Raw genomic sequence first — 14,339 nt, 5'->3', positions numbered from 1 at the left:
AAGTTACGGTGTGTTGCTTTGCAATCGAGACATTAAGGATGAACGGACTTCTAAATGCATGATCTACACATTGTAGGAAAATATAAAAAAAAAAGATTTATTTGAAAGAATTTCCAAGGTAACCGTATTATTTTGTACAGATTGTGCTGCCTTATTTGCATGCACATTAAACATGTGTGTCGTTCATACAAAGTACATAACGTCTGCATTTTTTGAAAACCAAGCGGCACTACATCCAACACAGTAGCTAAATGATAGTAAATCCAAGAAAGTAACACCGTAACATCGGTTTCTACGAAAACGCCCCGTTTCTAAAAATCCATGTGATCTTGACATGTCTCGATCTACCAGTGTGTGGTTTGCGCATTTGCAATGTTCTGTTTTATTTCGTCGTTCATTGGATAATAATTGCCAGTTCAGTGGTTGTCATGAATATTTTTGTTCAAAACGCGTTTCTACACGCCTTTTCGTCCAAGGTAACGTGTTCGGGTGTATGAGATACGTAAATGCGGAGAAGCGATAGTACTCTCATGCTTTATATAGGGGGTGTGTAGCAATGAGCAAAACAATAGAAATCGACAACTTATGTGGCGGTAGTCGGAGATAAAAGGGAAATAATGCGTATTTATGAATTTATCTCAGCTTTTAGGGTGTGGGAATTTAACAACATATATTTACATTCTACTGTGTTTTCCTATTAAATTCTGTGATCTTCAAATGCCTCTAAATGCAACAAGTAGTCAAAGGTCAAATTGACGAGTTTTATTATGACGTCACAAACGTTGAACGCTGTAAACTGCAACGTCACAAGCGAAAATCAAAGTTCACGCCTGTGGCTGTTACTGTGGCTCTTCCATTAATTTTAACTTACCCTTAGGATAAGATCGGAATTTTAAGGTATAATTCATATTTGCAGACAAGGCAAGAAGTTAAAAAATGTAAATATAAGCATTAAATCATGATTTTTTGAAGTATACACTCTCATAACTGCCGCGGTGTGTGCATACAAATTTTCATAACGCGCTAACGCGCGTTACTCAATTTGTATGCACACACCGCGGCAGTTATGAGAGTGTATACTTCAAAAAATCATGATTCAATGCTATAGTACTTGGGTCCGACTTCATCATGAAATGTTATTGTACAGTACACTTGAAAGGAAATCATACTGGGTCGTGTCATATTAAGCTAAAATGCTTAAGGTAAAGCTAAAGCTTAAATGCTTAAGCTAAAGCTAAAAGCCTTTAAATTGGTAACTTAAAAATTATTTCCACATTTTCTTTAAAATATGGAAATAAAAGAGATATAAAGACAAACACCAAATAAAATATTATGAATAGATTTTTTTCATCAGGCATTGGAACATGGTACAGCGAATTATACATTGCTTTGAGATACACATCCGCATCAAACAAGACACATAGGCTCACTGATTTTATTAATGATTTCTTGACTGTTATCACGACTTGTCTATCATACAATAATCTCGACGTGAAACTGGTCATATATCTGAAAATTAAAATAAGCATTTAAATGCTAATGTACATAATCAACACTAAATTATGTAGCTTTGTTTACGATCATTTCATCCTTACTCTGTGAATAGTTTATCCCACCGAGCCTGAAAATAGAAAAAAGAAACAAATACAATTTTAACTCCGTTATGTCAATAGTAAGTATTGAGCTATTACTTTTGCTATCTGATATGAACCATCATTTTACTTTCGTTCTGATATCCTGTCCCCCAAGAAACCAGTGACAATCTTTGTGGGTTTTTTTTTAATTGCTTCATTTATTAAAAAAATGTCATAGACGATCGAAATTAAGGGATTCAAATGACCATTAATTATAACACTGAAAATACACTTTGAAGTTATAGGTGTACGCTTTTAATTTGTCCTGTTCCAATCAACGCTAAGTTGATGTCATTTACCATTAAGTTGAACTTCTCAGGAACGAGACATAAGTCACTCTTTAATAAGTATCTGACTACGTCACAAAATTATTTTACTTTTTTTTTTTTTTGCAATATTGATTGACATATTTTTTTTAAGTTTGCTTTGTTATTTGATTGTAATTGAAGTGTCAAATAATTACAACAGCAGCAATTGTATTCTTTGATTCTTAATCAATAACATATTTACCTTAATCATTTATTGTCCGGTCACATTTTCATAAATTATGTCCTGTATCTCCTTATTTTTCACCCTATAATTTATAAAATATCATTTGATGATTTACTATACAGTCAATCAAAATAGACTCTTTCATAATGTTAAAAATTAACCTTACATTTTTAAAATTACAATTATGATAAGAAACAAAAAATATATATATTTACACAATATTTAGTAAGGCAGAGTCTCAGAGAAATTGAAAAAAAAATAGACAAATATAATTCAGACATTAAACATACCTTTTAGGTGTTTTAATTGAAACTAAAAGTAAAGGATGCATATTAAAAGTATTGATTATTAGACTGATTTGCAATAAAAAAAAATGATCTGGCAGTATTCATTTTTGAATACAATATACCTCTATTCTGGTAGAACGACACACTGTGATACTGATGCTCGTTCGCTGGCAAGGAAACGTCTTCATATATGGAATTCTGTACATCTGTAATAAATCGACATGCATTCGTTATCTTTTTCAGTTCTCGTGTATGGTAAAACTTGCATATCATTGTGGGAAAACTTGTTTTAATTTACCTGTATGTACTGACATTGGTTGCTTTGGTTTCTACAAATTCAGATAGAACAATCAGTTCACAAGTTGAGAAATAACCGTTTATTTCTTTTGATATAAGTTCTATATTTTTTTATTTTTTAAACGTAATCGTACTAAAAAGTGACAACAAAGGAATCTAAAATAGGGAAAACGATATAATTTGCATTTCATCTATTTAACTCTTTTTGCAAATAAATGCGAATAAAATGAGAATCTATCAAATAACATTTATAAGACATTCTATTCAATTAACAATTTCCGATCCTCAGCAATGTTTGATAATTCTAATTTATCCGGGATTTTTTTTGCCATTTTTGATTGCTGCGATTTTTTAGAGATGGCCTATTTATTTAATGAAATTTCAGAAATCATAAACAATACGGTTTTTTATGTGTAGGGGTTTATAAAAACCTTGAATGCAGAATATAGTTAAAGTTTCAAAATTAATCAATACATTCTCTAGAGTTTCTTCATTAAGATTTTGGAGCGAACGTTATGTTGGCGTAATGGTAACCCTTTTGGTTTTCTGCCTGGGCGAGCTGGGTTTAATCCTCCAAAAGATCCAAGTTATTTCCCCCTGTTTTGCGATTTTACTTTTTTTTATCTTCAGATATCTGGTGTATTTTTTTTGTTAGATATTATTATGTTGTTCAAAAAATTATGTTTTATTGCGTTTTTCCCCAACTTTTTTATTTGAATAACTTTAATTTTTGTATTATGTTCTGGCATATTCTGGAAAACTAATAATGTTGTGACATTTTTTTCTGGAAAATTAATAAAAACATTGTAATGAAGTTTATTTGAGACTTCAAGATGAAAGAAATAACTTCCTTATTACATGGAATACAACTGTTCGTTACTTTTCTCTTTTTGAAAATGGCAAATCCAACAGTTACAGCAAACAGAGCAAGAAAAGCGCCGCTTAGCGATCCGCCTATCATAGGTCCACTGGAGGATCCACTGTTTTGGCCTAAAATTATAAAGTCATTATTTATAAATTTTCCATTTTTCAAACATTATAACAAATTCACTATTAAAGGATGCGATAAAGAAAAAACATGCTACAGTATAAGGGCTTTCAACTATAAATAAGAAAGCCCAATGTACCTTGTATAATCATATTTTCGTGTGATATTTTTCGCTTTACATTACATTTTATATAATAGATATGTGATCTAAAAGTATGGAAAAACATTTTGTAAGATACATATTACGGTTTCTGTTATTATGACTTCGCAGTAATCATTCCCATGTTTGTTTTATAAATATTTGACGAAAAAAACGCGTCCTCAATGCTTTCATTTACAAGAGGAAAAATCATGCTTTCGAATACATTGAAATTGACAATTTTTACCGCTCAGAAATTTGCATGAGAAGAAAAAAAGGAATATTGATTCAATAAAACGTGAAATAACAATGTTGATGTTTTATTTACGGAAACGTTATTGAGTTTGCATTCAGAAATAAACTTTCGTAGGAATTTATGAACCAAATATCAATCCTCACTTGAAAAATTTTGTTTTACCTTTGGGTGCACCGTCTACAGTCAATACACTGTAACACATACACGTGCCATTGGTGTAACACGCTTCATACTGTTGGGGGACACATCGACAGTCCAACGTGCAGTTTATATTAGTTTTATTAAACGGACACTGGTCTAAAAATGTAATTAAATAAGAGTTTGAATAAATGCACTAAAACTCAATTTAACATGTACATGTTACATTTTTAATACCTATTACCTATTTCGATTTTTGAGGATATTGTTACCTTTTAATGATAAATGATGAAACATAAAGAAAACTCTAATTTGTTTAGAATTTATTAGTGTTGGCATCGTCGGAACCAACGGGATATCTATCCGTTACACTGCTTTAAAACCAAACCCGTCGGTTCCGACGATAAAGTGTTGGATGAACTTAGACATTGTCTATCGAAATTGGAAGTCATAAATTCGTTCGGATAATAAGATGTAAAACTTCAGCAATATCAACTTTGAAAAGTTACAGCTGTTTGCTACGTGATTTTGAGAGAAGAAAGCACTGTTTACTTTATTAATCTTACAACCTTACCATATGCTTAAGATGTACTATCAATGTTTATTATGAAATCATAAATGATATCTATAAAAATTTCGAAGCATAAAATACATAATCCTTATATTTCTTTATAACACATTACATTAAATGTACTTTACCAATTGCACAGATTCCTGACACGTTAAGGTAACTTTGGAAACAAATTGGAACAAGCTCTGACACTCGCTTTGATATCTGTAAAACCCGTGATCTGCAATGAGGTAAATGAAACACGAAATACAATATTATTTAAAATACCTAAATGTAAATCTTATGTAGAAGATATGTGATTTTTTTCAAATCTGAGATGTAATTTTTTCCATGTTAGTGTCACAATAACAGTTGATCAACGAAAAATGCAGAACATGCATACATTTTTACTATCTGGTCATATATGTATAAGGGCTCGCTCTCCTAATGCCCTTAGTGCATTACATTACAATTACATGAGTAAAGTAATGCATTACAATTATCATTACCATTTCTTTGTTAAAAGTTATGACACGTTTCTATTTTATGCATACAAAATCGATGACTTTATTTTACGGGAAAAGGTTATCTTAATTTTGGTCGGCATCGGCCAACGGTCTACTTATATAAAGTCAAGAAGCTCGGGATCAATATTTCTCTTAAAGTCGCTGAATACAGAGTTGGTTGAAAAATTTTGAGGAATATTTTTTTAATCATTTATTTCAAGTTTTTTTTTAGCATCAGTTTTAAATTTCCAGTCGATCTATTCCCATTTGTTTAGGAATTAATGTTTTAAATCAGATATGATTTATTTTTGCTGCTGGCTCCTTTAATTTTTTGCAGATTATATCGCTGGAAGACCTATGTATTCATTTCCGGAAATGTCTTGGCATATGCACTGACGCTTCTGCACATCATAGCAACAGCATAAGTTTTATATTATTGTGAAGTTGTCACCTTTTTATTGTGAAGAGGGGTAAAATGTTAAACCGTTTTTTCTGTAAAATATTTGCTTGATCTGGGTTTACATTGTTTTGTGCATATAACGTACATTTAAATGAGTAACCACTCGCGGTTTACCTGGGTAAGTCAATTGAACATATGTTGCGTATTGTATAAATGTATGTTTATGCATTTGTGGAATTTGTGTTGGTTTGCCCAAAATAAGAGTGTTTAATGGTATCCCACAAAGTAATATGCCATGGCTATTGTTCGCCAAAATAACTTTAAAATCAAAAACCTTGTTCTCAGTTTCCTGATTAAATAACTAGTTTTAAAAAAAAGTAACGCTACGTAAAGATATTTTGCAAATATTTCAAATATAAGAACACTTTAACATATCAACAGGTTCAGGTTCACATTCAGGTCCATTTTAATGGCTTTATACAATGTACAAGTTTGCTGTTGCACTTTATGGTAATCAAAGTTTCGAATGTTTCATCTTTTAACTGCAACCTGTCGGGTTTGAAAATCTTTCCAGCTATATTAAATAAACGTTCTATAGGAGCAGTGGAAGTTGGGACTGAAAGATACTGTTTGGCAATCTTTAACTCAAGCTATATTAAGTCTTTAGGCTGTTTAAAATTAATTCTACGTTTAACGTAACATGAAAATTTAAAACCTACGAGGGAGGGAGGAAAAAAATAAACAAACAAAAATTTCAAACAAGTGTGTATTTATTGAAAGTCACCCATTCAGTTATCAATATATCAACACTGTCATATAATACATATGGTAAGATTCAGTCCATGTTAATTTTTGCATTTTCAAAGCATATACTTTTGTGTAATTTATGTTTACATCCTTTCTGTGGGTACATCATGTATACTGGACGAGAAGTGGAGTGACCTGCAAGCACATCAAGTGGTATATCAAATGGATTTACATCAACATAGCAACCAAAGGGAAAACTTTTTCTTTTCAGGGAAAATGTTGCAAACACATGTGATTCACAGATTATCTACAATCAAAATAATGATATTATTTCATACATTTTCATAATGACATATTTTAAAATTTAACATATCAGAGTTGTGTTGTAAGATTCACTGTACCTACTTCTAAGAACTCAAGACAGGGTTCTTGAAATAACTGCCACCCTACAAGTGTATTCCACTTCTCTCCATTCTTCCACTTTAGTTGGGCCTCCTGTTAGTTTCTTCCTATTATATATTGTGAAAGAATGAATTATTATTCCTGAACATGTTATTAAACATGTAGATACATTTCAAATGAAAGGGATTTGCAGTCATTATCGTGTCAAAACTCTTATCTAAATCAGTATATTATGCTGACTTAATGTATTGCTTCACTTCAAGGTATATACATCCACAATTATTATATTTAAAACCAAATATTGGTAGTTCGAACACTGAAATCTTTGTATGATTTTATAGGGTCATTAACCTTTGAAATTGAACAAAAGTTAAAAAGGAAAAAAATTATCACATCTTGGAGCTAATATTGAAGTCTATGGAGAAAGGTATAAATTTTTAAACTCTTTTTATATCTTTTCAGTAAAGCGGTGGTAAGAAATTGCTTAAGCTTTCCCCTTCTTAAAAAAATGCCAAAATAACTTAACCGTACACATTCTGAGTTTTTGTTAAATAAGATGGGTAGTCATTTCACTTGTTGATGGATCACTTAAATTAATATATACAACAAACCTCGTTTTTGCCTATTTGGGCGGAATTTGGTTCAGCATGGTTCAGGCTCTGTGACTTGACAACCGACATTAAACAATCTCGAATAAGATTTTTACTGCCAACTTCGATCATGTGTTTGTCTGATCCATTATTGTTGTTTTTTTTAATTTGATAGTGGCGTATACTCTCATATTCTTCGAATTGTGAAAACTGAATACCTCAATGCTGTCTTTGAGCATGTTTTTCTCTCATACAGGATGTAGAATTCAGTCGCTAAATGAAAACCCAAACCGGAACGACTTTTTCAAATCCGGATTTGTTTGTTTTTTCAAAACGACGATTTCGCCGAAACCTACGCGCGCGGGTTACGTTAAACGTAGAATTAATTTTAAACAGCCTTAGGCAATTAAAAAAAATTAGTGAATCTTGTATCTTCTATTAGTCCAAACTAATGTAACAGCTCAGCGAGAGAGAGAGAGAGAGAGAGAGAGAGAGAGAGAGAGAGAGAGAGAGAGAGAGAGAGAGAGAGAGAGAGAGAGAGAGAGAGAAACAGAGAGACAAAAACAGAGAGAGAGAGAGAGAGAGGAAAGAGAAAGAGAGAGATCGGCGTCATATTTATAGATTGACTTGACAAATTAGAGAGTTGACTTGGGAAGTACTTTGTTTTAGTCATCAGTGCGTCAAAATGATTGTGTGAACCAACTATAAACAATGAGACATGTAAAAAGATTTGTACGTATATGTAATGGAATGAATGTACATGGTGTATATAAACTGAATGTATATGTTTTTGTTGTATATTAATTTTACAACTTAATTTGGAGAGGGAGAGTAAATTTGTTTTAAATGGGTCATAACACTGACAGTGATTTTTAAGGCTCGAGAGATTATGGTTTGACAGTTCATTTATGTTTGCTTTCAAAGGAGCATTTGTGTCCTCTATTCTATCGAAACAATACCAAGGGAAGGGGATAGGGGTGTTTAGCACTTATTAAAACAATGGGTTGTTTTGATACTTAGATTATTCTGTGTGTTGTTGACACATTCTACACAGTAATGAGTTTATTAAATGCACAACTAATTGAAGTAAATTTTCAAATGATTTCATACTCTTAATGACAGACCTCATAAAATGTTATTAAATTGTTTGATTAAAGCTACTTATATTGGCAATTTAAAAACGGATTCTTAAAAATGTTTATAGAACTACAACTAAACTAGTTTTATCTCAACAATTATGTTTTTTTTTTCTTTAAAATGATTTTAAATCAAATCAAATTTTAGTTTTTCAATTTATCACAATTTTAAATATGAACATGCATAAATGAGCATAGTAATGCTATTTAATGTCAGTCTTACGTTAGAGTTTTGAAAGTGATGCATTACATTACCATTTCTTACATGTATAATGCTATATTTGTTGTATTTCACATTCTAAGCATAACTTTGAAATCATGCAATCCATTGCAATGCATTACCAGTACTAACATTAAATATTACCCCAAGCCTACCCCCATTTAAGTTTTTATCTTATCAAAAGAAAAAACAGTTTACTAGCCTGTAAATAGTGAATCTCCACCAACTGTATTCTGTCTTGTATTTTACATATTTGAATGACCATATCTCTTTCCAAACCCTGAATTGACAGAAAAAGCAACAAACAAACTAAGAAACGAAAAAGATTTTTTTTGTTATGATATTCTATTGTTTAATTGGAAACAAAATGTATCTTAAAGCAAAGTTACATCAGTATTTGATATACAAAAATTATGTTGCCACAACTTGTCAAAGATTTTCTTTACATTTCATGCATATATACATTATTTGGGTAAAATGACTTAATAATGCCGGACTTTGACATAATAGATACAAGATGCAACATAATTTTGACAACATGCGCTCATTTTATTGACATGCAATATAAGTATGTAGGCATGGAACATATTTATGTCGACATGCGACTTATAATTAGGTCAACATTCGAGTTCATTTATCATCATGCAAGATATTTATGTTGACATGCGATATAATTATGTTGACATGCAATTTTTTTAGGTTTACATAAATAAGTCGCTTGTCAACATAATTATCTCGCATGTTGACGTAAACATCTGGCATGTTAACATAATTAACTTGAATGTTGCCTTAAATAAGTCGCATGTCAGTATAAATAAGTCGCATGTTATCGTGATTTTGTTGCATATTGGATCTTTTAAGTCAGATAAGTCAGATACGGGCGTAACTAAGTGATTTTACCCATACAAAAATCAGGTTTGTAACTTGCATGTAGATGTAATTATCTTTCATGTTGACGTAATTTTCATGCACGTTGACATAATTTATTTTGCATGTATGGGGCAGAGATAACATAGGGAAAAGAATAACTGAAAAACCGCAATAAAGACCATAATCCCCAATTCTTTCTCCCTTGTTTTGGCAATAGGGGACTTAAAAACGCCGATTTAAAGAATTGGACGAAAAGATTTGACAAAATGCTGTATGACACATTATGGAAGAAAGGCTTCAGACAATAAGTCATACATGGCACGTTTTGAATTTGCATATCATTTGTATCTTTCAATTGTTTTCTCAAAAACCAGAAAGACATTATGAATGTGTGAACTGGGTTGATGTTAAAGAAAGATATTGTTTTCCAAGAATTTTCAAGTAATGGGGTTTCTATCAAATCATCGGTTAACATTTTAACATTTAAAAAAGAACTTATGTGTATTTTAAACTATACGTTTAGAAATCAGAAATAATAATAAATGTAAATTCTTACGTTTTAAAACAAGTTGAATTATGTTCATCTTGATCATGTCCTCTGCACATCGTTATAGCCATAATTATCTGTAACAAATAATTGTATCGTTTGAATATTCTATAGATAAGACTTGTTTTATCTTTTTATCATTCTGTGTTTTGTGTCATATGATTTTTTATTCGATGTATTTAAAGGAAATAGATGAAGCTATGGTGTTCCGATGGGGCCACTTCGCCTTTAAGGCGAAGATGCGAAGTTGCGAAGTCAAAACGCGAAGATGCGAAGGCGAAATCGTGAAGTTGCGAAAGCGGAGGAGCCGTACTGCTATCGTTCCTTCGCCTTTGCAACTTTGCACTCTCGCTTTCACACCTTTGAAGTTTTGCCTTCAACTTTTTTACTTGCATTCAGCAAGTCTCGGTCGATTGCTGATGTGTTGGAAATTCACAGAGGAACTGTTACAGTAGTTATCATAGAAGGCGGAGATTTTTTCCATATACAGTCACTGACAAACCTAATAAGTAATATTATAGGTAGCGGTACTTATTGAAAGGAGCTGAATGACAATGAAATTGCTGTGTTCATCCAACATTCACACCGTAAAGCATGTATTTGTTTTTCTCTTAACAATTTAATAATTTTATTCTTATACAGTTATTGCCAAGAGCAAAGAGAGGCCACGACCATTATTCTCCAATATACCACGAACGGCATCGGTAAATTATCAGATCAGAGATACCTATTAGCTTTCCACTGATTATTACAGTATAACTTCAAAAGGAAAGTATATTTTTGAAGCATATGTTAATATCACTTTTTAGTTGCAATCAAAACGCTGTGTTTTGCCTCAAATGTTTCCGATTCGAGAAACTTTGGGAAAACGCCCATATAACCCCCCCCCCCCCCCCCAAAAAAAAAAAACAACCCAAAAAACAAAACATTAATCTATGAAATAATACAATCTTCAAGACATAATTTTTAAAGCACGACGTTACTGGGGCAATAACTTTTAACATACTTAATTTGAATATGAGTTTTTTTTACCTAATTTTTAGAACTCTCTATAGAACTTAAATTTAAGAGGCGAGAAACGCATTATACCGTATATAGTCCTTTAAAATGTGTAGAGCGATAAAATTACAATTATCATATTCATTAATTAAAACGCTTCTGTCGTCTATCATTAAAGAGAGTAGTGAACGTGCAAACAATCAAAGATAATAATTCAATAAATAACATGCAGTATATATTTTATCAAAACTCTAGATATACACTTACAAGTAAGAGCACCTTCCCCATGCACGAAGCACGCATTCTGTTGTGTTATAAAGATTAGTTCAATTAAAACTATCAATAAATATAACGTCCTTAAAAAGATTAAGTTAATTTTTTCCGGAATAATTAATCAGAATCAAGTGTAGAGTTGCCATTGAAATGCTAGCCACTGATAAGGCGTTCTACATTAATTTGAAAATATCATGTTATCCCTTAGTATTAGTATTTAAGCATTCATTTCATTGTATCACAAGTAAAATGCGTATAAGCATGATTTTTTAAAAAATTATTTTATTTTATTTTTATTATTTTTTTATATCCAAGAACAAACATCACACTTTGGTCTCTTTTTTGTATTATAAGATCAGAATGATACAGTAGAAGTGTTTTCCTATGTTTGATTTCAGTATTTTTGTCTTATTTGTTATGTATAGAATTGTATGTATATGTATAATTATTAAATGGCTATTAAATAATTAACAACGGTGTGACAAATTTAACAAATCAGAAAGATGACAAACATCAGTGGATGATTTTCTTCGTTTCTCCCTTGAACGATGTTCAAATCTTTTCAAAATTGCGATTTATATCTGTCGTCGAAGCTTTGTTTTGTTCTACAGTAGCTTTGTTATGTTGTTACATTACATGTATCAGTAAATGGCATTGTACATGTAGTTTGCACGAGGGCAGCTAAATCCATGGACTAAAATGTCACAATTGCATTGGTTTAAACGTGACAAATGAATGCCAGATATATCTCTATGTCCATCTGGTTAGAAATGATATTCGGCAATATGGCCGACGCTTCGCCTATTCATCTCGACATTTCATAATATTTAGTACAGAAACCATGTTCTGTAAGTTCTTAAAATATTTTGAAGTGCTGTCCTTTGAAATTACTTTTTAATTTGAGTAGTTGTCCTTTTAAATGACGTCACATTGTTGTGTCTTGAGCAGAATAAAATGGCAGCACGTCGAGATTTGATCAAACCATTTGCGGAGTGAGGGAGAAAAGTAAGCGCGCATCGACTATTTAAAAGGTGAGAAAGAGAATCTTGAAGAATTCGACCGTGTAAAATTGGACGAGATGTATAGCCACTTTTACATGGAATTTTGAAGATCGTCGCTTCTTATGTAATAATTGTTTCAAGAGAATTCATATTTTTTTAAAAATTGCGTAATTTTTCAAACACAGCTAAGAAACTAATGACATGCAAAAGAAAAAATGGTTGATTTTGAAATAAATTCAATGAAGAGAATCAACTCCCGTCGCTGCATCAGTTCTTTGTTTATGTCTATAACCTCATCTTTTTAAATTTAGGTGAACAAACTAAATACCTATAAATCTTTTTTATATAGCATCTGCCATTTATGCACTAGTTGCGTTTATTAAAACATGTACATTATGTAAAGAATAATGACAATTTTGAGTTTGTATCGGCCACGTTAAACTCTCCGGGTTCGGACCAAGGCTGGTCAATGTTGATTCAAAAATAGTGTGTTTAGTTGTTGGTTGATAATTGATTTCATTATCACATTGGTAACATCAACCAATAAACTTGTAAAATGTATTATTTAATACATTTTATGTCCTTAGATTTCCCAATGAAGTCTTACCTTGGCCAATTTTCCGAAGAGGAACGACAGCGAGAGGAAATTCTTTACTACAACAGAGAAAATTTAATCAAGGAAGGAGGATGAAATGATTTTGTTTCCTTTTTTTTTATTCACAAACAATCTATTGTATCTCATCCACCTTTAATAGTTTCCTTGATTTTAACGAACAGTGTGCTTCAATTAAATTTATCCTGCTGTTCTGTGTCAACATACTCTGCCATTGGAGGTAAAGATGAACATGAAAAGGAATTATTTCCTTTCGGGAATGTAATCTGCAAATGAGATCTGCACATACCGTTTTTCTTTTATTGATACTGCTTTGATAAATATACTTTTTAAGATAATTATTATGATAAGAAGTCGCGAATTTCACTTATTTGATGAATATAAATACAATTTATATGTATATTTTTAGCAACAACTTGCAATACCTTATATTGACAACGCCGACAATGCATACAATTTCTTTATTTTCTTAACGTACATATAACCATAAACGATTAATCGCCATTTTGTTATGCTATGACAAATTTACAGAGGGTTAGTACATGTATATTTTCATATTGATTGCAAATTAAACAAAAGTAAACAGATATATCATAAGTTCAAATTTGAAGAGCTTAAAATATTTTATCAACATAACATCTCAAAATATGCTAGCTGGGGTTATTAGCTGGTGCTATGTTATAGCCTCTAACAGGACTATACTGATATATTGTCATTAAATGTACTCTCATCAAAATCAACAACGACATTGTTTATGACATACTGTAAACATAATGTAAACATACATAGGTTTACTGTCCATCTTAACTAACGGTTGAGTACAGTTCAATGTTACCTGAAAGAAAACAAATCAACGAATTATTTATTTTTATTTTATGAATGCAGCAATGATTACTGACATTACTTGAATGTTTTTGCTTAGAACAGTATGCGTTAGATCAGTTTTATCTAAACTTATCGAGAACGAAAAGATACCTGCAGTTGCTGATACTATTCCTTCATACTGGTGATCTTTTTCTCCACAGAACTGATCTTCGTATGGCGCAGATGCATCTTTATTCCCTAATGATTCTGAATGAAATATTGACGTTTTTATCAATAATAGAAATGTTGAATCAATTTAAGTTTCATTTGCAAAAACCCCCTTCCCCCTAACTGTATTTTGTTAAAATATACCTTTGTCCGATTTCTGTTTTGCCTAAAATTAACAGAAACATTTAGACATTAATGTAAGTAAGAATGAAAAAAAGATTA

At 31.4% G+C, this 14,339-nt stretch overlaps 1 protein-coding gene across 1 annotated transcript; it reads right to left on the bottom strand.

Annotated features, from left to right (window-relative positions):
- Positions 1-1,357: 1,357 nt before the first annotated feature.
- LOC136271854 (uncharacterized) lies at positions 1,358-5,344 on the bottom strand. The gene is made up of 9 exons (XM_066072394.1): positions 4,931-5,344; positions 4,256-4,390; positions 3,591-3,700; positions 2,712-2,742; positions 2,536-2,619; positions 2,417-2,438; positions 2,145-2,208; positions 1,596-1,621; positions 1,358-1,509 (listed from the first exon to the last, which is right to left on the bottom strand). The coding sequence occupies exons 2-7, from the start codon at positions 4,293-4,295 to the stop codon at positions 2,154-2,156; spliced, it is 342 nt and encodes a 113-aa protein (XP_065928466.1). The 5' UTR covers positions 4,296-4,390; positions 4,931-5,344; the 3' UTR covers positions 1,358-1,509; positions 1,596-1,621; positions 2,145-2,153.
- Positions 5,345-14,339: the final 8,995 nt, after the last annotated feature.

The sequence above is a fragment of the Magallana gigas genome, chromosome 9 (assembly GCF_963853765.1).
Source record: "Magallana gigas chromosome 9, xbMagGiga1.1, whole genome shotgun sequence".
Classification (NCBI taxonomy): domain Eukaryota; kingdom Metazoa; phylum Mollusca; class Bivalvia; order Ostreida; family Ostreidae; genus Magallana; species Magallana gigas.
The sequence above is the reverse complement of the archived record's forward strand: the minus strand, read 5'-3'. Positions and strand labels throughout refer to the sequence as shown.